A 27,767-nucleotide genomic window follows, 5' to 3' on the forward strand; every position below is an offset into this window, starting at 1 on the left:
AATTTTGTGCAAACCAATTTTAGTAATCACATAATAGATGTATACTACTGAACTACAAAATAGCAATAACAGTATCCAGAAAGAATTAGAATATTCGTACAATATAACGTACACTCCAGAATAAAGATTACGCGCAAATCAATGACTGAAAACTGGGTTTAGACTTCACCTGACTTCGAATTAAAAGCGAAAACGGACCCCTCTAAATCTATTAAACTAATTCACAGGCTTCCCAATTTGATACGAATAACTTTGTTACAACAAATGGATCTGGATCGGTCCGTACATGTCGGATTTAATCGGATAACGTTGGTTCGAATTTTCGATGTTTTATTAGCTTAAAATGGTGAAATACAATATAATCCCTCGGTAAAAAAGATCAGCGTTTTAAGGTTATAAGAATTCTCATAGTGAAATGTTCACGTTGACCTTTTTTAATTGTTTAAACAAATACAATTAGTCTTTAAATACTTGTACTCTTTTGAGATATTATAAGGAAGAATTTAATAGATGTTTCAACATAATTTTCAAGAAGATGATTGTGGAATACCAGTCAGGTACTTTTTTTATCGATATAAAATTGTGTTGCCTAACAGTGCATATCGACGATAGCCTTTTGCCCAAGCTCTGTTCCTTCAGAAATTCGGTGATATTATTTGAACAGGTGCCCTTCAATGTGTTCATCAAAACTATACACACATTTCTGCTTTGTTTATACATTATTTAGATGTACTAATTTTCCTACAGTTTCATGAAGAATGATCAAATATCACTCTTGTGCAAAAACATATTAAAGAAGGCTTCAAATAGTATCAATATTAAATAGGCTAGTACATTTGACTATTAATTACTACTATACATTCCTGCCCAATGTTAAAGTTGCCACCAGTGTTTTTATGAAATTTGTCGTAGTTGATGTGAGCCCCCGATAGAGTGCGCTGATCTAAATCACCAATTTCTGTCGAATACAAGGACATTTAACGACGTCTAATGGAATGACTTATTGTGAGCTTTAGAAACTGTGACCCATAAATGTGGTAGAAAATATAATACCCCCGCCGCAGCAAACCTGCCGACTAAGCGAATTTCCATTTGTCTTTATTGATTTTTAATTAAATATATTTTAATAACATTAGGTTTAACGAGTACCTAGGTTTGCTGCTACAAGGAAACTAATAAAGTGTGTTTTTTGTAAAATATTGATAGCTTAGTACAAAATAAATAAATTTGATCAAAATACAAAATATATCCATACACAAGCAAAATACAACATTTTATTGACAATATTCTCCATAAGAATAACATAGGAATTTTAAATTTACATTTTTTTTAATTTTCTCCGTTACTATTAACCGAACAAAAATACTTTTATATACTTTTTAAGCTCTTTAAAAAGGTCTAAAGAGAAATTGGGAAATTTTGTGTTTTGAGGGTCAAAAGTGAGAAAACCCAATTTTTACCCCATAAAACCCCCCGTAAAGCCCCGTTCCCATGGTCCGATCATGCTGGTTCGCGAACTCATTCAAGTTTATCCCGCTTTACTCCTTTAAACCAAATTTCATCAAAATCGGACAAAAATTACTCAAATTATCACGTTCACGGACGTATATATATATGTATATATAAGTCTATATATATATATATATATCTATATATATATATATATATATATATATATATATATATATATATATATATATATATATATACAATTAGATAGTTGGGTTTACATAAATAAAAATTTGAACGAATGGTGTTTTTGGCCTCTGGGGACATCAAAATGAAAAAGTAAATCGGTCCCGGGTCTAGGTCTTACCGTGCCACCTACGGTAATAGCTACTTCCCTATAGGGAAATTCGCTAAAATGTAAACCCTAGCACATTCTGTGACTAGCTCACTTAACTAACTACGTTCTTTTAAAATAAAAATTGGTGACAAGTGTTCCATATAGATGGGATGTCTACTTCAGTATCCAATAGTAAATGATAGTACTAAATTATTGAAAAACTACGTTATCAGGGGAGTCCAAGTCGAAATTTTTTAATTTTTTTCAATTTTTACTTTTTATGTTCTTTTTATAGCACAGAATTTCTTCTTAAAAATGGTATACTTACATTTTTGATTACTAACCTAGAAATTTATGAAAAAATATATTTTCCAGAACATTGCAGTGACGTTTAAAGGTAAAACTAGTAGATCCTTGGTTGACCCTTGGAGGCTTTTCTTGCTGATTTCCGCAACTTTACTTTTTTAAACTTTAATGTCATTTTTTTCAGGACTGGTAATACATACAGCTGTGAAATTTTTACCATGTAGTCTTAGTCACTTATTCTAAACACAGACATAAGGAATTTTTCATATCTTTAGTAGAAGCATGTAAAAAAAGATAATAAATTTTATTTTTCAAACAAATTTTTGGTAAATCTATAAAAACCCATAAAATAGTTATTTTTAATTTTAAATGAAAAATCATGTGTCTGTGACTAGATAATTAGTTAATGTAAAAGTATACCAAGTTTCACTATCCTACCTATTCTAACTCCTGAGAAAAGTGACATTTAGTTAACATTACTAAAGATAGGACCTCGGACTCCCCTAAGGAAATGTATTAACCTTTTCTTAAATTTGCAGAGCATATTAGAAATTACAACGATTCAATCAACCACATTTAGATACGCATTCAGTTTTAATAGCTTTACTATACTAAGATAATACTCATTGAAATTTATTGTAAGTGTAAAATATTCATACTTTCCTAGAAATCTACTTGAAACGTTAAACAACAAGAATAAATTGTTCAAAAAATAAACGAGCTCAATAAACTTTAAGATGTCACACCTCAATTTTGTAAAGCTTGTAAACTGTAGGTATACGGAATATTCTTCAACACTTTTCTGTGTTCATTTGACGCTAGCATACATTATAAACTCGTGTATAAAAACAACTCGATAAAGAATACGGCAAAGAACCCACAGTCTGCCCTTTGCTAAGATAAGCCGAGTCCCCAAGTGTGATTACTGTTGAAGAGATTGGCTTGAGAGCTGTAAGCATGCATAGATAGTGGTGATATGGGGAGTAACAGGTCCTCTGTGTCAGACCCCCCCGGGGGGGGTTATAGGGGGGGGGTCAGCTGGTGGCAGCTTGGGGTTGTGGGGGGGGGGGGGGGTTGGTAAGGAAGGAACGCTCAGTCTCTCGCTAGCCTTTGAAGTGTGCGGTTTTATGGTGTTCGGTGAAATGTCTGTGAGACCACGACTGCTGTATGGCTACCTTTACGTGTTTTTAACTGGTGAGTCATTACAATGTTATGTAACATCACATTGTTTATCATGACACGATGTAATTGCATAACACTAAATAGCTGAGGGTTTATAGTCGCCGGTTTGGACAAAGTTCCTAAAAAATAGTAAATTAGTCACATGATCTAAACTGGAGACAACTGTCTTTGAACATTGGGGTGTTATTAAACTAGTTGTTCTACTCTTGCATTGCAATCTAACATAATAATGTGGGTATCTAAATCTACCGTACAAAAATAGTTCCACACACTGTGCAAATTATAGTCTACAGGTAAATTACAATCATATTGCTCATTTGAATGCAAATATCTTGTGTACTTTCAGTAATCTGTTTGACAGTATCAAATCTAATTACTATATCGCAATGAAAATGTCTATAATGAAAATAAAAAATAATAACTCAGCGATGAAGTAAACAAACTATAAAAAACCAACGGCTGATCCAATTTAAGTATTTTTAATGTGATTAATTACAACCTTTTAATTTAGGTTCGTGCCCTTAGGAGTTAATTGAAAAACTAACATTGTACGGGGAAGTTCCTCATCAAGTCCTTTCAGTCAAGTATGCGTTTGATAGATGTGTGGCTTACAGTTTTTCTCAAAAGTTTCTCGATCCTTATTAGCCTTAGATGGCACCAGCTGATTAACCAGCTGATAATTATCAGTAACAAAGGGAACACTTGGCAACTATTAATTCAAAACTCAATCCCCACTCATCTTCGCCTTAACATCATGGTGTTTTAGTGTCGTAGACGTCTAATCTAGTCTAAAATATTTAATGTTTGTATTAAATTTGATCAAGATTTCAACGAAAGAACGAACCGGCAATAGTGTTAGGTGAACTATAGTAGTTGTCTAAACACATTTAAAAATAGTTGTAGGATGATCTTCTCAAGGTGTCCCCCAATAATCAAAAAACCTTTTGATTTAAGCCCTTTTTACATTAATTGTGTATGCTTTAATTGTGTGTAATCCATAAATTAATTAAGTGGTGAATATTGGCTTCGTAGTTTGATGGATTTTTGCTAGTAAATGCCTTGCTCATTATACTACTTTTGGTTGGTAATCATCAAAATGTTGAAGTGTACAAACACTTTATAAACAACGCTTAAATCAAACAGACACAGTATTTTGTTTAGGTATTGAGTTTGTTTTTAAGATTTGTAATAGTTTTCACCCGATGACAGATACAAGCTAATGAGTTAAAACTGGTAAAACATAAACTGTAGGCTAATAATGTAATGTATAACACTTAAATATTATATTATTTAATAAGGGATTTAATTCAATTTTGTAAAATAAACTAACCATTCTGATTTATCTATATTGATGAATAATCTTGCACTAATGCTAAATCATCCAGGAGTTATATCACTATTCACCAGAATTTAGCTGTAATCTCGCTGATGCTTAATCGTGCATTATCAGAATCAACACAGTGAAATCAACATTACCATATTTTAACCTAACGTAAGGTTGTAAGCTAAATTTCTGTTTTATATTTTGATTATTAAGTAAGTTAATTTTATGGTTATGTTGACCCCTAAAAGAAAATTGAAGGTATATTAATGGCCAACCATTGTTTTATGGGCAGTTTATGGAAAGGATATAACCTATTTCTGCACATACAGCAATTGTAAATAGTATTGTATCATATTTTTCTGACCAGATATATATTCTTATACAATGTAACACATTCTTATACAACTCTTATAACACATACACCAATCACAATTGATTTACATTCTCTGTATGTGATTGTATTAACGAATTTAAATACTTGAAGTACAAGGGAACCTCAGAATAATGAAAGTGTCTTATTACCGGGTGATTTTTTTATCCTACAACTCTGTTTGAGATACGAGGGCTTCATAGAAATGGTAAAACTAGGTGTACAACGCAGTTGTCTGCTTGCAATATTGAGCGGAGCCAGCATATTAATTCAATGTCAATGATATATTTGGTTCGCATAAATGTAATGCCTATTTACAGATTCTAAAGTCAATGGTACGTCCGGTTCACGTAGACGGATTGTTTACTTGTAGTATCCAAACTCAATGGTGCATGTAAATGAATAGTCTACTTGCAGTATCCTAAATCAATGGTCCATTTATTTCGTTCATTTAGATAAAATGCCGAATTGCAGTATCCGAAGTCAATGGTAGGCTTAGGCATACTTCTGCTTCACTTATATGGGATGTCTATGTGCAGTATTCAAAGTACGTCAAATGATACGTCGGGTTCATGTCAAAGAATTGTCTAATTGCAGTATTGAAACTATGAGTGTTATATTTGGTTCGCCTTAATGGAATTCCTATTTGTAGACTGCAAATAGGAATTGCAGTGCATATTCAAAGTCTACATTAATGGCACGTCTTGCTCACATAAAATACTGAAAAAGTTATTTACAGAATCCAAACGCAATATGGTGCATTCGCCTAATTCTGGCAACCCTTATGGTTATTCATTTTGTAGTAAATTATGCTCAATGCTATTAATCAAAAGCAGGAGTGTAGGATAAGAGAAGTTGAAGTCAATGATATAAGAGCTTTGCTACGCTCTGCTCAATAATTTCTATATCCTGCAAATGAATCATGGTAAACCTATGCGATACATGCATTATTAAAAGGCAATAACGATTATTATTTGAGATCGCAGGTTCGAATCTCCTCGGCGGCCTTAAAATTTTGCTTCTGATTTTGTTAGAATATGATTTTCTCTTAACTTCACTGTTCAGTTTTTTTTTAGACATTTATAACTTAATTTTGTGATAAGAATGCATTTTTTATAAATACATTAACTTTTTGTGTGTAATCATTCCCTAACAGCGAATAATTGAGATAGGCTAATCGATTTTTAAAATTATCAATTCGTTTTTAAGTATAGACATATAACTTAGGTCTAGTTTTATTTTAGCAGTTAAAAGTAAGAAATATATTGTCAACCACTTTCAAATTTTCCCTTTGGTGCAGTAAAATTTATCAATACGACTATAATGTAGACTAAAAAGAATAAGTGAAAACTTTAGGAATTGGTTTACTGGTACGTTTCATTACATTTATAATAACATCAAAATAAGCAGTTTGCTTAACTTGAAACCTTATTTTTCCTAGTAGCTGGAACCTATATATTTTTCCAACTTAACTTGTTAAAAAGAACATAACGATTATACAATGAAATATAAACGTCATGATTTTAATCACTCAATATAGAACTGATTGTTAATCAATTCGTATTACATGCAATTAACTAATTTACTCTTTAGTATTTATCACATTTTTTTCTTTTGTACTGTATTTATAATGTGGTAGATTTGTTGACTAACATATGTTGAGGCTCTTGTTTACTTTTTAGTGTTGACTCGCAAATAATGTCATGGCAACCAATTAACCCATAAGGCCCATGTTAAATTTCTAAAAGTTTGCATTCATGTAGGGAAAATTCCTATGGTCCGATTTGTACCATTTCAGATTTATACCTTCCCATGGTTGGGTACTATGACTGTGTTAAATTTCGTGAAGATCGCTTCAGCCGTTCAGGAGGAGTATTTGTAAAACAAAAGCAGGAGTGTAGTATAAGAGCTTCGCTCGCTTCGCTCAAAAATACACACAAAGCAATAAGATAAATAAATGCTGTTTTATCAATGGCACAGTGTGTAATTTTAATCCACGATTAAACTCAACAAGAAATAATTTTGGACAGGCTAAACTATGTTATATTACATCTCAGATAACAGTTAAAATATTTTAAAGTAACTTTTGTACGGTTAAATTTTAAAACATGATGCATTTTGGAAAGTATTATTCATGGGGGAACCTTAAGCGTCCTCAAAATAATAAAGTTAGGCAAATTTAAAAATGTGAAAACTATATTTTAATTCCATCCCAAGCTTTATCTCATAGTCTCATTTTGTACAAAAAATGCACCTTTCCGCAGTAATATCATGATAATTCGACCAATTCGTTATTTACAAGAAAAAACGTGGTTCGGATTCCACTATAAACTGAAGATCCCTTAGTTGCCATTAGCTGTATGGGCTATTAATTAACAGCTGTGACTAAGGAACATGTCACAAGGTCACAAGACTACAAGATCTAAGATTAGGTCAACAAGACTACAAGATCACGCCACTCATCCTACACTCATTCTTCACTCAAATGTGGGTTAAAATACTCAAATGTGGCGTCCTCATCTTATATAACTGATTAATTTAATGGATAATAAATGAGGAACCAGCTGGTCTTAATCAGCAACAATGCTTCTCAAAGCATATCTCACTTTCCAAACTTAATTTTCACCCATACTCAGCTTAAATTAAGCACCACGGCGTCACTGTTTTTGAGAAACTATTAGGATTATGCTGTTTAATTATGTGTTCTTAATAGTTCAAGTAAACAGTGTAAGTAACGATCGTGTAACGTTAGTATAGGCCTTTAAAACTTCTACGAGTGTCGAATTATGCGAGTTGTACACTACTTTACCTACGACACACTCTTAAGTGTTACCTCCTCACTCATTATTTTATTATTTATCTGAATAAGCATAACGACTTTATTTATTTTTGTGTGTTTTCAACGGAAATCAAATTGGTAACGTTTTTAAAACGGAATGGTCCAAACCTTGGTCTTGTTTCAATAAATAATAAATAATCAAAAATGTCTTTATTAATTTATTACGTAATATCTTACGTTGACATTTTGTTAGACGGCATATTAAAATCACAACCCAATGGCTAATTGCATCTGGTTCTGGAAACGATCTTTCTTGGGATCTTACTAGCGACCTCCAGATTTGAAGGCGAGCACTAAAACCACTCGGTTACCCAGAATTCTGCTTACCATAAGGATGCAATATTGTATATTGAATTTTCCGCACTAGGGGCGAAAGTAAATATGAAAAAAGAATAAATCATTCTAGATATATATCCTTAGAAACGTATTACTTAAGCAGGTCAAATATAGTTGATGAGAAGAAACTTGCTCATTATTTTAATCAGTGACAGAAGGATATTTTGACTGGGGATGATTTGCATTTGATTAAATTTCCTGCCTGCTAGCCGGGTAAAGCAAGTGATTCCGTACGAGTTGTGGACGAGAGGGGGGCATTGTTATGAAACAGTCCACAGCGAAGTCAGCCAAGCGTGGCGGCCAAATTTGTTTTTAGGGTTTTACTGTCTGCTCTCATATCTCATTCTTGCAAAGCAGGCTTGTGAGTTCCTTCAGCCAGAAATATACCACAGTTAAAGGTTGTGTAGCCTAAGAAAATGTGTGAGTAAAAAATAAAGGATAATAATATCTTGTTAAACATACATGTTGTGAAAAATATTAATGGTTAATATCGGAAAAACAAAGAATAATTGATGCTACATTCGTAATGTTTCAAACCATGTCGCCAATTTAGAGGGGTTAATATTTAAATCCATTCTATACTGATTACTCATTTATAGTATCTCACGATCTAATGATATACCGCAGTATGTTTTGGTGACCATTTTTCATATATGGGTTCATAAAAACTAAGTACTATACTGTATGTGGCTGTTATGGATGGAACATGAATATCAATACTGAACCTCCACCAAAAACATGGATAAACACCATAAAATAGACACTAATTGCACTACTTAACAATTAAATTGACCTGAAAAGCTGATTAGTTGAAATTTGAATCATTACAATTTTACTTTTACTCTCTCACTCCATAAACCTCATTGGTCTGTTACCCGTGTTGTTAAAAGTAAAACTAACTATGCTGTTATGAAAGTAAACAATACTGTTATAAGAAACTTGTCAATTCTAAGAACTGAACTGAAGCGGCTACTTAAAAAAACGGTCGTAGGTAAATACTTACGACCGCGATTTATAAACTAGCCTTTTCAGTTTATTTCTTAGAACTGAAAAGTTTCACTTAACAGCATTGAATTTACAACACTATAACCATACCAATGAGGTTTAGGATCAAGGATTGAGGGAAAAGAAGTAAAATTGTAACGCTTCGAACGTCAACTTAACAGCTGTTGAGACCAATTTAATTTATAACTAGTGGTTGGTACGACGAGTAAACGAGTATTTCCCATTTGGCAATCAAGTACAACCCCCCACTGCTGCATCTGATGGTTTATATTCACGTTATAACATGACGTTGGGAAGGAAGTTGTCAGGTGAAGTAGTTTTTTACAGACACGTTCTCTTTAGAATTATTAAAGTCACGGTGCCAACTTTTAAATCTTGCTCTTATCATTCTTACACTCAAAAGTGAGTGTAAATATTTTTTTAAAATTAAAAGTTTATCTAGGCCTATTTTCTTTAGGTTAAAAGAAGGAAAACTATATGAGGAAATTATATAGTAATAATAATATAATATTAGTACTATAGTAATAATATTTTGTTTTATATCCTCAAAAGTTACACCAAAAAAATAATTTTATAAAACATAATTTTTTTATCAAAGGGGTGTTAGAGCTAAATTGGTTCTAGTTTTTGAGCTATAAACAACTAACCGAATTTTAATATCTGTAAGATATACACATACAAATAGATTTTTCTTTGCAGAAGTAATCTTAGTTGAAAAAATGTTTGAAACTTGATTTTTCTTGCGGTATTACCTATTGATACTACTTGATCATGTTTAAGTTCTTAAACTAATTAATAATTGCTAAATGTTTATCAAAGTAAACAATACTTTTAGTTTTCGTCTTTAATAGATTTGTTGTATCCATGAGGGATGCTGGGAAAAACTACATTAATCCCATTGGCTGCCAAAGACACTTGAAACAGTAAATTGGTTTAGTCAGTTAACTTAAGCTACGTAATTCTAATTTAAATAAATTACAAGGCAGCCAAGATTTGCCTTTGAAGGTAATGGATTTGCATTGATTAATTTCAAGTGATGTTTGCATATTATTTAATGTTATAAACCACTGTTCACACTAAACCCATAAATTGATAGCAAAAAAGAAAAAATTAAATCTTTGGAGCACTATAAATTAATGTTACATAAAATTATCAAAGAAAATGGTAACGTTGTAGGAAGAAAGATTCAAATCTAATACACTAGATGCATATAATATTTTGTTATTCAATAGTGGAATAAAATTTCAAAAATTAAAACAAAATTTGTAATATAAAACAAGTTTGTTTATTCATGAATCATGACCTAGCGTTGTCATTCAAATGCTAAACCAACTGTTTATAGACGCGGACAATTGAAAGCTAACTTTTCTTGTTTCTGAAAGTTAGCTTTTTGTGTAAACTTTCCGCCGCACTGGAGTAAATGATGAAATGTTTTAGCCACTTGAAATTTGCCTTTAGCTCACTTCCGCTTAACGCTAACTTTATTGTTGTAAATGTAACAAATGTTTAACTTACAATTCAACATTTTGTAACAGCTCTATATTTATTTTAAAGTTGCATTTCCTACATACTGTGAATGTATTAGTTTAATTTAAATAATTCTAATTAACTTATATTTAGAATAAGACAACTCAGAATGCACAAGTCTTAGTTATTTGCTCATGGATACTAAAATTACATATTAACGAGTTAAGGTTAAAAAATATTTCTCAGTAGATATGAAATGAAAAAATGAAATGAAATGAAAAAGTGCTTTATTGTACAAATTACATAATAGTCTACCTCCATATGTACAAAATATACAACACTAACTTGCACATAAAATAAAATACATAAGGTACTGCTAAAATAAAAAAACTAACACTTACTAAACAATGGTCAATGTTGACCGTCTGTTTGGTTGGCAACATACATACCTTCTCCTTAACAAAAAAAAAACGACACAATTCCAACTTTACAGTAATATAAAAGAAAAAAACAATAATTTGTACACTTTTAACTTCATTTACAAAAACATTTTTTTTATATATACATAAGGAAAAAACAATTAAATAAGTAACGTCTAAGTATGGTATATGCAGCAGAGAGTCGTATTAAAAATTAAATTCTTGGATTAAATCCCATCTATAAAACCAAGCCTCCCTTAAAAATTTACAGAAAAAACTCCAATCCACCCCATTTAAATATGAAATAAACTCAGCTTGAGCCAAGAAATGTCTACCCAACCATTTAAATCTAATGTTTTTTAAAATTGGACATTCTGCTACAAAATGAAATACTGTTTCATCTTGATTTAAATTACAAAGGGAGCAAAGCCCACTTCCATCATTCCAAGGTTTATAATTCAAATGAATCAGCTGAGCTCTAGCCTTTAAGCCACGACACAAGTCCAATGTCAGCCTTATCAGTCAGCAATGTCCTGCCGCCGCGGTCAAGGTCAAGGAGCAAGTACTGGTCTCGATATCGCGCTGTCATCGCTTGCCCTACACAAAAACCACGCCATCGCTCTCTCTCGCACTCGACCACTGTCGTAAGCTGCGCCACTACCTAGGAGGATTAAACATTATGTTAAACATTTAATGTTTAATCCTCCTAGGCCACTACCCGCTCCCTCTGTTGTTCCCACGACTTAAAATCAATCTCAATATCGAACTTCTTACCAAGTAATTTCCAGAGTGAAATACAACCAACATTCTTTGTAATAATTTCTCCTAACAAAGCTCTAGACAAACGATCTGTTGACATTTTAAACATGATTTTCTTTCTCAGTAGATATATAATTAACTAATATTAATACTATTTACATATCTTTTGAAAGTACCGGTACAACAGATTGTAAATTTTAATTAAATTTATTTTTAGAATCTTTCTAGTTCACATGTGTGAGTATATAAAATAAATATAAAAATGATACCTGGTTGTAGGTAAACTACAATTCAGTAAACACATTACGCTCACAAGCAAATCTACATAATGTATGCCAATTGTACTTTCCGACTCCCATCATCTGCAGCTGAAAGCATACTTTTGGCTTTCGAATAAAATCTTGGCAAGGAAGGAAGCTGTGAGGTGTTTAAGAAAGATAATGATATACGCTGTACCATAGACTAACCAACACAAGTAAACTTCCCATCCCATTGTAAATTTTAAAGCTCGCTTTTGTGTCTAGTTCACGTCCGGTGACACTAGGCCTAAGTGTTGACGATATTTGTTTCTATTATTTAAGTTAAATTTCATGATTTGTGCTTTACCGTTTTGTTATATAACTAGGGTAGGAGTTATTGTTCATGATTATATAGTTTTATTTGGCTAAACGAGGTGTTAAATAGCTGAAATAACACACATAATTTTAAACAAAATATGACCTCTACAGTGCACCGGAAAGAACTAACAATAATACTGATGATTTATTTTTATACATGGTCATAGCACACCAAACTACGACCATACCTTTATGGTAATTTTGGAGTTGCCCCCTTCCAAAACACAAAAAGAAAAATTTTGTATCGTCAAAACTGTTAGTAAATAATAAGGAATTGATCTTAATCAATAAAATGTCTACTAAGATAACAACCGATCTTTTTCGATATTGTAAAAAAAATTAATCAAGGGCAAAATCTAATTTGTAATCCACATGTTAGGAGGGAGAATTCTCCCAACTTGTGTTTACTTCTCTCAAGTCTTGTCAGGGTCGCAGTAAATTAGTTCTGTTTGCTTATTAACGCTCCCAAATTCCCCTTAAACTTTAGAATTAGGTGGACTTGTAAACGGTTTCACCAAGTAGCTTAACTACAACGCGTGGTTGTACTATTAGTTTCATTATTATTTACAGTTTTATGGACGCAAAGCTCTAAATTAATAATTAACTTGTTATCAGCATAGTACGTACTAGATTTACTGAAAGTACATAACACTACGTCCAGTAACTTTTGATACAAACATTTACACTTTTATACTGTTGACTAAATGCATATAATAGATGGTTAAGTGGTGACGATTTCGATTGGACACTCCAATCATCATCAGACCCAATAGGCGAATCCTTCCATTGTCCGGATTGAAATTCAATGCACAATACTGTTATAAATTAAAGTTATTTGAAAGCAACAATCGTATCGAACTTATATATATTTGAAAATCTGTTATTTCTTACGGCACTTCGTTTAAATAATTAAATAGCTGGTAGTAGGTGGTAAATTGAAGCTAAAAACGTGGTGCAATCTGTTGAGATGGTCTACCAACTAATGACAATATTCTGTTAAGTTATAAATCAATCAGCTGTTTGCTATGGTACTGCATTGGTTTTAATTATTATTTAACCCAATACACTAGTAAATTCTGGTGAGATGGTCCTGAACTTCATATATCTTTTTGGCTTCAAAATTGTATATCACATGGGAAGTCTATTCTGTGTATAATGTTGGTACTTGTGATGATGGGTTTTATCTTTATCTATTTATGCCGCACATACTTGCAGGTTTATCTTGAAATATATTTGCGTTGCAGTATTTACATAGTTTTACGTTTGTATATAAATAATGGTTTTTTAACATACACTAAAAAAATTGTCATCCTTGTATTGGGAGGTAGCAAGTCTAGTGGTAGAGAGCGGGGCTTCGGAGCCCAAGGTCCGGGGTTAAAATCCCGCCAATCACCAATGGATTTTATGTCATAAAGTTGCAACCCTTAGGACTAGCCTGAAGTAACGTGTAAAACATTTTCGGGCTAAAACCTAGCGTCCTAGAATGTGAAGGTGGAACAAAAAAAAATGCACCTTTTGATCACCATTTATAGTGCACTAAAAAAGTGCAGCCAGTGGCACGAAATCATTTAGAGAAGTGCTTCCATCTGATATTCCTTATAGCTCAATGATGAACATGGTGCATAATGATAAATGAATATTAAGCAGACGTGGAGGTTGACAAGTCATATACGAGATACTGAATGTTTAATCCGATTGGCTGTGAGAGCTGACGTTGTCACGTGACATGTGACGTCATCAGTGGAATGAGGAGAAATGACGTCATTACGACTATGTGACGAGAAGATGTGTGACAACGTCAAGTCGGTCTTAAGAGTATTAGGAGACATGTCTTGACAGTCTATCATATATCCTTCGTGTTTGCTGTAGTGTATTATGTCTATTATTTGTCAGTTGGTAATATTGAATTCTATTAATAAAAGTTCTTTATATAAACTCAGTATATAATTACATTAGATTTATATGGTATTGCTGGATATGAGTAATCATTTACCCATTATGATCAAGAATTTATTTTCAACTAAAACAACAACACTATCAAAAAGCTAATTTGGAACATAATAACAGTAACATATTAATCGTCAAGTATATTTTTAAAAAGACATTAAAGTGGATAGTGATTTGAACTATTTAATATACTGTGCAAACAAGAAATTATCGTCGAATAGCGAATTTAGGTATAAATGGATGAATTTGACCTTATAAGGAATCTGCACCTATTACGTGAGGAGCACTTGTGATCAATTTGAAGTGCTTTCAATATTAAAGACGTTACTATAATAACTAGTTAAAAAACCAAAACACTGAAACATAATAAAACTTTTTGAACAAATTTAACAAATAGTTCTGAAATACATATGACAATAGAATTAATATTTAATGTGAGTAACATTTAAATATGTATTTCATCATGAACTTGACTTAACATATTGATTTACCAAATTAACTGATGGGAAATTGTTTTAAAACACGATAAAGTTTATGTTTGTGTAACGACTTCAGCTTCAGCTTTCTCCCAGATTAATTGCTATTAGAACGCGCTCATTTTCTGCTTTGAAGTGAATGGATCAGTTTACCATGCTTCCTCACTCTTAGAGTTTATCAGGTATGCCAATGAAGAATTTCCTACATCAAAAGTATCGATGTAACGTGACTATATTTACCGATCGGTGTTACAACAATAAATAATTTGATTTGATGCAATTGTTGATTGCACTTAAGTATTTCATACCAACTTACGACCTTATGAAAACTGTAATTTTTTTAATTTATCGGGATTCTCATTGGGACAGTTAATGATGATAAAAAAAAACAAATTTGTTACACTTTGATCGATAAATCCATCGATAATTAATTGTATGTGCAATAGACCATAATTGTAGATTCAGTTATACAACATCTATTACAATCTTCCGTCAAGATAGATTATTTTCAATCTAAATAAAAAAACAATTTAATTTTGAAACCAGATTATCATACATATTTCAACGTTCTATGGCATTGGAAAACAAAAATTCTTAAAGTTGAGTACAACAATGCAAGTGGATCGTATCAAAACTTTGTAATCCTAATAGTGGCGTCTTTGACATGGCCTAGGATAATTTCCATGTAAAGATTTATAGATCACAAGAATCATTAAATATTACAAGACCTGCCCAATGTAATGTTAACATAGATCTCGAGTCATCAAAATTACTGTTCATGTATTACATGAACATTTACTGTTCATAACATAATATAATGTTCTAACATAATGGTAACATAATGTTCTATTACTGTTTGCACTTTTGTTATTAGTCCTCACTCATTAACTCAATGAGTTGTATCACAGAAATTGTATTCTGTATGTAATGGTTTGTCCGTCAATAAATAAATAAATAAATATCTATCAATCAAATTGCATGCAGATTGAAATACGTATCAGCAACGTATTCGATTTGAGTCACTATGAATTAATCTTACAGGTTAGTCTTACAGGTTTCAGTGGTAATGGAAATTGTATAAAACATATCAAAAGACTTTAAAACTAACCTAAGCTACTCTTAAATACCACTTAAAAACCATCACTTAATAACCTACCCTATTGTTTCTAATTCCATATTTTTATGAGACAACATCATGATTGAACAAAAAATCAATTTGGCTGCATTGTTAAAGATACATTTTGATCTCGCTTTGAAGAAAACAAAACAATAATTATAGGGTTTTAAAGTATCAATTTATTTATGTTAAATATAAAGAAAGGCAAAGCGAAAGTATAAAATGTTTCTTGAAATTTGTTATATTGCGAAAATGAAATACACTTCAAACTCTAAACATAATGAGTTCTTGCGATTGGAACTACGTGGAAGACTCTAGAGTAAACATGCTTTAATTGTTTACCAAGAACATTTCAGATGGAGTGGTATCTGCTAGATTATTGGAAAATAATAAGCTTTCAAATAAAATAAACTTGTTTTATGTAAGTGTCCGATTACAATTTCTGATAAATTTGGTTTCACTACATGTTTTGATAGAAATATTTTGCGTATAAAATGTAGTTTCGGTAGTTAACTTCAAAGTTGAGTTGTATTATTGATGTTTTGATCATGTAAAAGTGTTAATGGTTAAAAATATTGTGTCTAGTGATTTAGTTAGAAACAAATTTATTTAGAGGTAATATATTTATTCATTGAGGAGATAATTTTTTTTCAACTTCAAGTTTTATTGGGGAAACAAATGAAATCAAATAACTAAATAAAAAGAATATATTGCTCATTGAGAAGAAATATATATGAAATGCTAACAGCAATTGCTCCTTATCAGAAGATATCTTCCACATGGATGGTACCAAGGGACGTCATTATCTCAAAGAGATAAACTAGTAATCAAAGTGAATGAAGCGTAGCTAAGCAATAAAAGAGATACTTAAAAGTTATCTCGAGTAAGACTTTACCTAACGTGTTTAATTTAATTAAACCTACCTAACATGAATGAGGTTTTACAAGATTTATAATTATATTGTATGATTTTTAATCAGTTGGAAATCGTGTATGGATGATTAACAAAAATTCTGAAGTAAGTGTATGCTGTATATCTTATCAATAAAGTAGGTAATAAGATATAACAACCATGAAAACCCATTTTAAGTTAAAAACATGTATATTGAAGAATTATACAAATAGTTTCGTCAACGTGAAATTGGAAAATAAGTTGATTGTGAAGAAAAAATACGTCGATATTTTATCTAAGCTCGAAGTTAAATATTACATCCAAGTAGGTAATCAGATAAGTTTGCTTCCACAAATCACAGAAGTGCTTCCTGAATATTTTATAGATATTAAGATATTTATTTGAAATTGCGTGATAGATGATGTGGTGTCTATAAATAACTGTTAGTACTAAATGTAATGCTTAATAAAATTAAATTTACCTACAGCAATTTGATTTTTTATTTTAAGGTTAATTGAAATCCAATATAGATACTGAATTGAGTCTAAAATAATTAAATATCTAATGTACGCTGATAAATAATTAAAATGTTATTTAAAATGTAATGTAATTTTATATTGTTTTAATAGTTCCTCATCGTAATTATTCATGTTTTGCTATTACTGTAGCATAATCTCCTGAAAAATTTTGAAAATATATTGAAATTGTATAAGTCATCTGTTACATTGAAAAAACAACATTCAGCGTTTATTGTATTCACTTAAATATTACAATAAACACCGAATTGTCCTACAATTTGCATCACCTCATAACTGGAACAAAGAGGAGTTCTGGTTCTGTTCCGCTAATTTACATTTAGGGTTTACAAGTAGGAGGAGTTACTAAGATATTGTTATAATTATATAATTTTGTGGTCATACATCTTAAATGTTTTCAATACGCTCAACTATTACTGAAATCGTGTTGTTTTCCACATTTTGGTTGTTGTTATTTGTTGTTTATTTGTTGTTGCTTATTTATGGGTTATCCTTGAAATCCAAAAAATTAAGCTAGTTGAAAAGAGTCACTCTACGCCCTAGTGATGAAATATACTATTTACTCTCAAGGGACCACAATAGGCATTTCTTACCCTCAACGCATGTTAAAACGGATGTTTTTCCGAAATACGCAAAAAAGTAACTAAAAATATAGAAGTTAAATTACACAGCAAAGCATTTTCTACCTACAATAGCTTTCCTAGCCTCAGGCTCAATGCATTATCTGTTTTGAAGTGTTGGCTGTACCCCCAATACATAACCATAATCCCTAATTGATTGCTTGATCCGAACACTTAAGCAGCTTCTGCCAAAGTGATCGTAATAACATAAAGGTACATTAATGCTTCAATATACCTATCTACCCATGTTAATATTCACATTAATATATTTTCTTATGTCTTCAAATAATTTAAAAGTCATTGAAAATAAATACATGTTAAAAGAAAACTAGTATTTAATAGTAAGCTTAACCAAAAACAGAATTTTATTGAGTAATCATTTATACCATATTTAAATTAAATCATCAAAGGCCCTCATAGTTATTAAATAATTTTATGTTTGAATTGAGTGTTGGAGATTTGCACAATCTAAAACTATTTATTTTTTTATAATTAAATACATTGAATTGATAACCACACGAAGGGGGGTATTTTAAGCAAAGTATGAGTGTAGATGAGTGTAGGATGAGTGGCGCTATCTTGTAGTCTTGTTAGTGACTAAGGCCGTCATTTTTTACGTCTAATTTACGAACTGCTCGACAAAAATTTGTAATATGTACAGACTTCTCTACTTTCACCACATATTGAGCTCTAAATAAAACATTTGATTTGAATTTCTCCCATTTGTTTTGATTTTCCCTTTATATTTCGTTGTTATTTCATACCCAGCATGGCAACCCATGAATTCCATGAAAAAAAAATATTTTTTGAGCTTATTTTTGAGTCTATTTTAAAGGGATTGTGCACATCTACAGACAAATATCTTTCCAACAGTGTTCGTACATTTTCCCTTCGATGCACGTGAGATGAGAAAAAAAGGTTTTAAATAAACATGCTTGCTTATTAATTGTATAGATAGTACTTCAGATAGTTGTAGTACTGTTTGAAGTACTATCTATATACACTAGTGCAGACGTTAAGCCACACCAGGGAGTATCGCATCCACAGATCATGCCTATAAATATCCACAATTCGTGACCTTCTAGTAACAGGTTACGTCGGATTACAGGACGACGCGACGGTCCCAGTCTGTTTACATTATGTAACTTTTTTTTTTGAAAGGCGCTGGAGAGTTAATAATTGTGTAGTTTCTAACAAACAGATAACCAACCTTTTTAATTTTTCGATGCAAACTATTTTCAAATATTATTTTCACTGAACACACAATTATTTTTAAAGTAGAAAGGAAAATCTGTCCCTTACGTATCACTATATCTTAAGTAGTTTGAGAGTCTTCGACAGTTCCTTGTTACTGTTCGACCAACTTTTGACAAACAGTTTAGAGATATTGACAAACATCGAACTTCAACAAAACGTGGGCAAATCGTTGTATTGGTTTGAGAAAACTAACCGTCAAAAATGTTTTTTATACAAAAGGATGCATACTGATAGTCCTCATCTAATGAATTTCTACTTTATTAATTGAAAATGGCAGACAAAAAACTATAAAAGATGACTAGCGATACAATTTTACTCCTAAATCTGTTGTATGAATGAAACATCATAGAAACAATAATGATTATAAAACTGCGTTTGGTACTTATCACAGCATCACATTTTCAAGTTTTTGTAGGTATTTGTCATGAACTTGAAAGTTTTGAGTTTGTCACTGGATAAAAAATAGCTATAGGTAGTAATATCGAGATAATACCATTAGTATTATGGATAGTTTTAATTCCAAGTTATAATGGAATACTTTATAGTTCAGTTTGTCAGCCTGAACGATGCAGAAGATCTGCATTATATATTCATTTGAATATCAGTAACGTTCTTTTGGTTTTGAGCCATATGGAGCGAGTCAAATGTTCAAATACCAACATCACTATACAGTTCAACGGAGCGCTTAAAAGCCACTTCAAAGGATGTTAAAATGTCAGACTAATTTTACCACAGAGTAATTATCTGAACATATATGTTTTAAACTGAACACTCTACGAAGGTGTGTTTGAAAATAAAGTATGGTATTGCCTGAAGGTTCTTGGTTTATACAATTCACATAATATTTATTAAAATATCAAAGCACATTTTAAATGGGTTTGGTTTGTTTTCCAATGGTTTGCTTATTGTATCAATACAAAATATCAGTAATATAAATACTAAATTATTAGTAAAAGTTAGTGTTATCATAAAATTTTTATTTATAATATGATACACGATTTTTAAGCTTTTGCCAATAAGTTTGGTCGAGAAAAATATTTAAGCCGGAGAATTGGACAGCTTAACTCAACAAGAAAATAAACAAAGTTGTTTTTTGAAGTTTAATAGTCCCATCAAACTTTGTGGCACAAGTTAGTTACAACAAACAAATACTTGGACGGAAAAGTGTTATCTTACTGCAAAGATGAATATTTAAATTATTTTCTTTCTAATATTTTATATTTGATCTAGTCATCTAGTATAAATATTAAATATGAGTTTAAAATTAACTTGGAATGTCAATTAATTATAGGCACGGTTCTAATAAAAAAATAACTGTGTACTTCAGATATAGAGAGAAGGCCGATTTCAAAACTTTTAAGTTCTATCGTAATAGTTTAGTTTAGTGATCAGTAAACATAAAAAACAATGAAAGCAATCAGGTAGTGAATTTTGATACATTAAAATTAAGATATAGTAACTGTTATTGAAACATTTTGTTGTTTATATATTTGTTACTGTATTACTTGTACTGGCTTAGTAGAAATATAGGCAAAAGGAAGGTTATCCTAGGGTTTCTACTTTGGAATACCTTTCGTTGTGACAGAACTATTAATGAAAACGTACGGATATAAATAACTTTTGGGTGGATAAACAATGATTATCTAATACAATAACTTAACCCCTAGAATAATAGTTTTAATGTATGTAGGAATATTGTATATATAAAGTATACCATTAATAGCTTATTATAAAACAAAGGAAAGTTATAAAATTTAAAACAAAATGAGAAAATGAGAAGAGACCAAACTTAGAATGAGAACAAGACTTATATTCACCTTACAGCACAATTAAATAACGATTCTTAGGCTGTTTGTGCCGAAAAGAATTAATTAGTTAATTTTTAATCAATTAAACTATATTGTTTGGGTTTTGTAATTAACACTTTTATTCGACTAAGATCTGGTGATTAGTTGGACTTGATAGACTAGATACAACAATAAAATGCTTGATAGTTAACTTAAGTTATTACCACTTCTATCACTTCGTTCAGGTTGGAGCTGTCAAATTGGAACGGGAAAACTTTGATGACAGATACTTATTTTTGGTCTGAAACCTTAACCTTTAAGCAATGCTTATGAAAGATATTTCCTATGTGTGTCATATATTTGTTATCTGAATACTCTTTTCGGCTGTAAATAAATTAGAGAAAATACGTATGAAAGTATTATTTATTATACTAACAAATCAGTTTTAAGTTAAAATAAAAACAGTTTTAAGCTAATTACAACTTGAAGAAAACACTAATTACAAGTCAAGTACAACTTTTTGGGGCAATCAAAGTTAATAACTGTGAAGCAGTTCGAAGAGCAAAGTCAAATATTAAAAATATTTAAATATTTAAAATATTTAATTAAAATATTTAAAATTAGCAGAGTTTATACACAACGAGCTTTGTAAACTATTCCAAGGTAAATAGCTTGATTATTATGTATTTCATAAATTGTATAAAACATAAATGTTACGTGATTTATGTTGGTTCTTCATAGTAAGTGTTATTAAAGATAATGGACAGTTTTAATTGTTGGAAACAAATTGTACTTTAATACTCTATTCTGAAATGGCGACCATACGAATGTATGTATTTTAAGCCAAGTATAAATGGAGATGGGTGTAGGAAGAGAGGTAGTCTTGTTAGTGCCTAAGTATTGACTAAATATGCTATCACTAAGCCTGCTAATAAAACTACAGTAAAACTATGTGTTAATAAAGTAGGAAGGCACAGACCCTGAGCAGTAGAAAATGCAATATTTTACACTAGTCTGTATTTTACTAAAATTACAAAATGCCATGGTTAATTTGAAAAGGGTTCTGAAAATAATGTAATATCGTGTGATGAAAATAAGTGTTCATTGAAAACTCTACATTTTATCAAAATAAAATTGTTTTCTCAAAAGAATGTCCTTAAATATAGTTTAATACAGTTAAAAAATGTTGTTTCATCACATACAAGGAAGCTTATCTCTAATCTAAAAAGTTTAAAACATTACTTTAAACTAGAACTAGAGGATTGTGGCACCTTAACTCAAAGTTAGTAGTGATTGGCGGGATCTGTACCAGAGACCTGGTAAAATTGTAAAATCTCACTGAGTGTCAATTTTCAATGGACCCACACTGACATTATTGCAGATGATAAGTTGAGTTATCCACAGTAATTTAGAGGTAGTAACGTAGTCCCTGTTGTCAAGTTGTGGATCGAAAACTTTGTTAACAATTGCTGATTCACGATCTTCAACAGAAGTTTATTGACGGGAGACTCTGACGGTAGACGTATTGACATTGACAGTTTGAAACACAATTAATGAAACGTATCAAAGTTAGATCGATTTATAAATGTATAACCAAAAGATCCAAAAATAATTTAACTTACAAAACATGAGTTACCGACACAATCATTATACTTTCTCTCTTATAGAGCAGCGTTGGAGTGATTGTTTTGCTGTTGTATTAGACAATGCATTTTTCCTACAGTCACCCGACAAAGTTGGCTTCCTTGTACTGTTTATAGTACAGAAAGCTGCTAATTGCTGCATATTTATACTTTGTCGTTCGGTTTATACTTTGTCACAAACCAGGATTCCAACGAAACAACACAAAACATCGTGGTTCTATTATGCACGTAATCCGTGTACGCTTGGAAATAGGTTGGCAACACTTAAAGATAATAATACTATGAGCAGCTGATTGACTATTATAACTACGATTTAACCTGTCATTTCGTGTTTATAGTTTCGGTATTTCTGAACTTTCTGGACTTTCCTTTAAAACGTTTTTTAAAACATTCCTACGATCTTAATAAACAAGAAAATACCTTTAAAGCATTTTTTGTAGGCGCGGAAACCACTTAAAATTACAAAAACATACGGAACTATATTCTCAAGTCGCGGAGCACATTTCTTGCTGAGGAAAAATAGCGGAACGATACGGACCGCGTACTACTTTCTCTAGGGCACCTATTTGTGTTGCCAGCTGAACCTAAAAACCTGTTGTATAGTGTTTGAAAGACTTATTATTTATATGCTTTATAGTGACTGTAGGAAAAATATAATGTGTAACACGAGTGAAAAAGGCCTTTGCCCACTAGTTACACAAATAACTATTTCCTACAGTTACCTGATAAAGCGGGGTTTCTCGCACTAATAAGTAATAATAACATGCAATGTAGCTGATTCATTTTACCATCCCGCACTCCGTTTCACCCAAACAACCCAAATATAGTTTATGTGTTTGGCACGTAATACTTGTACGCTTGAAAACAAGTTGTCAACACAACCAACACTACTAAATCGATCAGCTAGTGCAGTGTTTATTTGTCGTTCAACGCTTTGGCCTTAACTACCTTTAACCTGTTGTTGAGTGTTAACATTAACTTTAAAAACCACAAATTGCATTTAGATATTTATTCATTATGTTTGTAAAATGTCATTCAGTTTGTGAAACAGTTTCATTTAGGTTTAATTCGCAAAACATCACTTGTATCAAATCAATTAACCATATGCTTGATAGAAACTGAAAAAATGTAATGTGTTACACGGGTGCAAAGTGTCTTGGCTGCACTCGAGAAACTACCCGCACTTACTTGCGGCTTGTTCGTAAACATTTCTCTCAAGTGCAGTAAAGTGCCACTTTGCGCCCTAGTTACACAAATAGCTATTTCGTTACCTACTATTTTAGCAGTAACAAATTGTCCGGGTAGTAAATCACTCATCAACTGTAATTATTTGTCTCACATTCGATCTAAAAGTGCAACAATAGTACTTATTACTGAGGTAAAGAGTCATCTTGTTTTCATACTAAATGTGTTTCTTCATACGATTAGTACGATTTTCGCAATTGTTGAAAGTTCAAAAGACATGATAGAACAAATCTGGAGCATGAAGACAAGTCGAGCATATAAAGTAGTGACAATGTGAAAACGTAACGATGTTGCAGACTGAAATCCTCGCTGCTGCACTTGTCTGTTTTACATTTCCAGATTCCTTTGTGTAGTTACCGACTTAACAATTTGCAAACTGATATACGGGAATATATCTGTGTCTCTTCTGATATTAATTGTAAAAATACCCCCGCCGCAGCGAACTTGCAGTCTACTAAAATATTCCCTTAAGATTGTCAGGTTAATTTTCTATTTAAACAACAAATAAAAAATAATAAAGTACTTAGGTTTTCTCCTACTGGGAAGGGTGTTAATTGAAATGTTGATAACTTAGTATGAAATAAAAAAATTGCCAAATTTGATTGAAATATATCCATAAACAAGCAAACTACAACAGTTTATCCATTCTCCATAAGAATAACATGGACATTTTAAATCTAAAATTTTTGAATTACCTCCGTAACTGTTAGGCATAAAACGATGCTTCCATTAAAAAAAGGTATTTATTTTTAAGCTCCATAAAATGGTTTGGAAAGAAATTGAGAAAATCTTTGTTTGTAGGGTCAAAAATGTGAAAAACAAATTTTTACAATATAAATTCTCACATAAAACCCCGTTCCCAAGGTCGGATCACGCTGGTTCGTGCGCTTGTTCGAATAAACGTAGGTTTACACGTTTGTATCAAAATCGGACCACTTTTGCTCGATTTATCGTGCTAATGGACAAACACACACATACGTTTAAATAAAAAAAATATATATACAATAAATATTTATACATACGAATTTGTACTAATGGTGTCTTTGGCCTTTGGTGACCTCAAAACGAAAGAGTAAATTAGTCCCAGGTCCAGGTCTTACTATAAGACCTACGGTACTTTCCCATATGGGAAATTTGCCAAAAACAGGTTTATTTCCCTTACCAATACGTGAGTCACAGTGCAGTAATTACTACTTGAAAGAAAAAAAGTATCAGTTACAAATATTATAAACCTTGCCTTTAATTTGTAAATGCGGCTTCATGTAAAATTGAAAAACTGTCCTTTCCATTGCATGTCGAAAGCTAATTGAGTTATATTGAAAATCGGTACGACCAAAATTTACAATACGATCTGTTACCACAGTATGAACATATTAGTTTTCGTTTCCACATTTTATTGAAAATTCCAAGGTTTAATAAAGTAAATTTCTTGCCCTACAGCTGGTAATCAACTGTAAATCGAAAAATGCTTTTCATTGAAACATAGTTACATGGCCATAGCTATTTCAGTGAAAGTTCCACAGAATCTTCAACTTGTATACGGTTAAATATCAATGCTGTGTTTTATTCATAAGCCATTACTATAAAAATTGTATGCAATTAATACAAAATATAGCTTACAAACTAATGATTCTATGGTTAAACAGGGGTTTTATTTGGATTTATGTCATATTTGTTGTGGTAAACATGGGTTTTATGAGTTTTTACATTACTTTTGAATGCTTATAGTAGCTTTAAACCTCAATTATGGTTGCATTATTATTATTTACGGTGTTGTATTTTAATGTAACCAAAATTAAAAAAAACGGCATATATGAAAATATGCAAATTTGATGTAAGTGTAATCCACCTCAACAGTATTATAAACAGAAAGTAAATCAAAATAGTCTAATAACACAATAGGTGAATGCCAAAAGATCTAATCCATATGGATCCCCACTTCCGATTTTTCATATTTGTTTACAGTCTAGTGAGTCAACAGAGCTAGTGTAAATATATACTTCAAGTATAGACGTATATACTTTCTTTAAATTCAACAACATGTTCAATGCTGATTAATAAGCTATTTAGTTTTATACAGGGTGTTTTTTTTTTTAAAACTTGCATCTTTATTTATGTAAAAACCACAATAGATAGAAATATGCAGTTTGCGGGAATCATCTATTGACGTAGGGGGCCCAATTGTTTTGAATTCAACGTTACATTCACATTCCCCCCTGCCCACAACTTAATTTTTTTTTATAGCAAGGTACCCCTTGTGACATATCAAATGAAAGAGCATGACAAAAGAAAATGTTTGGTGAAATTTATTTTTCATTTGATATGTCACAAGGGCGGGTACCTTGCTATTAAAAAAAATTTAGTTCCGGGGAGGGGGAGGGGAATATCTCGCAAATTTATGAACCGATTTTCAATTTTTTCATCAAACATTTTCTTTTTTCATGCTCTTTCATTTGATATGTCACAAGGGGTACCTTGCTATTAAAAAAAAATTAAGTTGTGGGCAGGGGGGAAAAGGGGGGGGGAATGTGAATGTAACGTTGATTTCAAAACAACTGGGCCCCCTACGTCAATATAGTCCAAGCAAACTAAACAAACTTACATAGGGATCGTTAAAAAAATTGCAAGAAAACGTTTTATGGTTTTATTTTGTAGAGTTGGGTTTACAGAATGACATACTAAAAGTTGCCAAAAATCGGTGCACGAGAAAACCACTAAAATCAGAATTTAAAATGGCGGCTTTTTCCAACATTGGACAAACTAAAAAAACATATTTCACATGCATTTGTTATGCACATTTTTCGAGATATTGACTTGAGACCACCGCCTGTATTTATTGGGTGGTTAGTACTTCATTTTGATAGGGAAAAGTTAAATTTAATATTGTTCTGAGGTTCGTAGCTGGTCTTTAACTCGTCTGATTTTAATGATCAAGAGTTCAAACGAAAGCCCTTACATTACTGAATATTTTAAGCCTAGAACGAACTACAACCGTCAATAAGAACTGGAGATATAAGAAAAATAGTTTTAAAAAAAATTATCAAACTACGAAACGTCCATAAGAAATGTATGGTGGAGAGTTTTCGTTTGAATATATCTTCTAAATGAATAACGATATTTAAAAACGGATTTCGGCATTGAAATCAGCGTAAAAATGTAGTTGGTAATGATGTGTCACAACACTATCATTACATTGAAAAAACATTATCTATATCCAATATGGCGGATCCAAGATGGCGGCCAAAAACATGTTCCCTATCAAAATGAAGTACTAACCACCCAATAAATACAGGCGGCGGTCCCAAGTCAATATCTCGAAAAATGTGCATAACAAATGCATGTGAAATATGTTTTTTAGTTTGTCCAATGTTGGAAAAAGCCGCCATTTTAAATTCTGATTTTAGTGGTTTTCTCATGCACCGATTTTTGGCAACTTTTAGTATGTAATTCTGTAAACCCAACTCTACAAAATAAAACCATAAAACGTTTTCTTGCAATTTTTTTGAGGTCATATCCTATATTTCTCCGACTAATAGATGATTCCCGCAAACTGCATATTTCTATCTACTGTGGTTTTTACATAAATAAAGATGCAAGTTTAAAAAAAAAAAACACCCTGTATATCAATCAAATCATTAAACAGAAATGTTACTTCAATATACAATAGCATTATTTATACATCTTCCTATTTGAGTACAGTTTCGTCTTATGTTTGTATATCTATTATGTGGACTACTTCATCAGTACTAGCCTCAAGTTCTTTAATGAATTATTTCAAAGTCTTCCTGAATTACCTCTTTATAATATGCTGCAGCTCGTAAATTTTCGTTGAAGAAAT

General features: G+C 31.5%; 1 protein-coding gene across 1 annotated transcript in view; it reads left to right on the forward strand.

Moving 5' to 3' along the window:
- Positions 1–3,211: 3,211 nt before the first annotated feature.
- LOC129001764 (protein amalgam-like) overlaps positions 3,212–27,767 on the forward strand; it is a 177,223-nt gene continuing 152,667 nt past the window's right edge. Inside the window, exon 1 of the mRNA XM_054429203.1 lies at positions 3,212–3,286. Within this exon, the coding sequence (XP_054285178.1) occupies positions 3,220–3,286 (67 nt within the window). The 5' untranslated portion in view covers positions 3,212–3,219. The remainder of the gene's footprint in view (positions 3,287–27,767) is intronic.

This window comes from Macrosteles quadrilineatus, unplaced genomic scaffold, assembly GCF_028750875.1.
Source record: "Macrosteles quadrilineatus isolate MER2022 unplaced genomic scaffold, UCM_ALF_1.0 Scaffold_8__2_contigs__length_117827958, whole genome shotgun sequence".
Lineage (NCBI taxonomy): Eukaryota > Metazoa > Arthropoda > Insecta > Hemiptera > Cicadellidae > Macrosteles > Macrosteles quadrilineatus.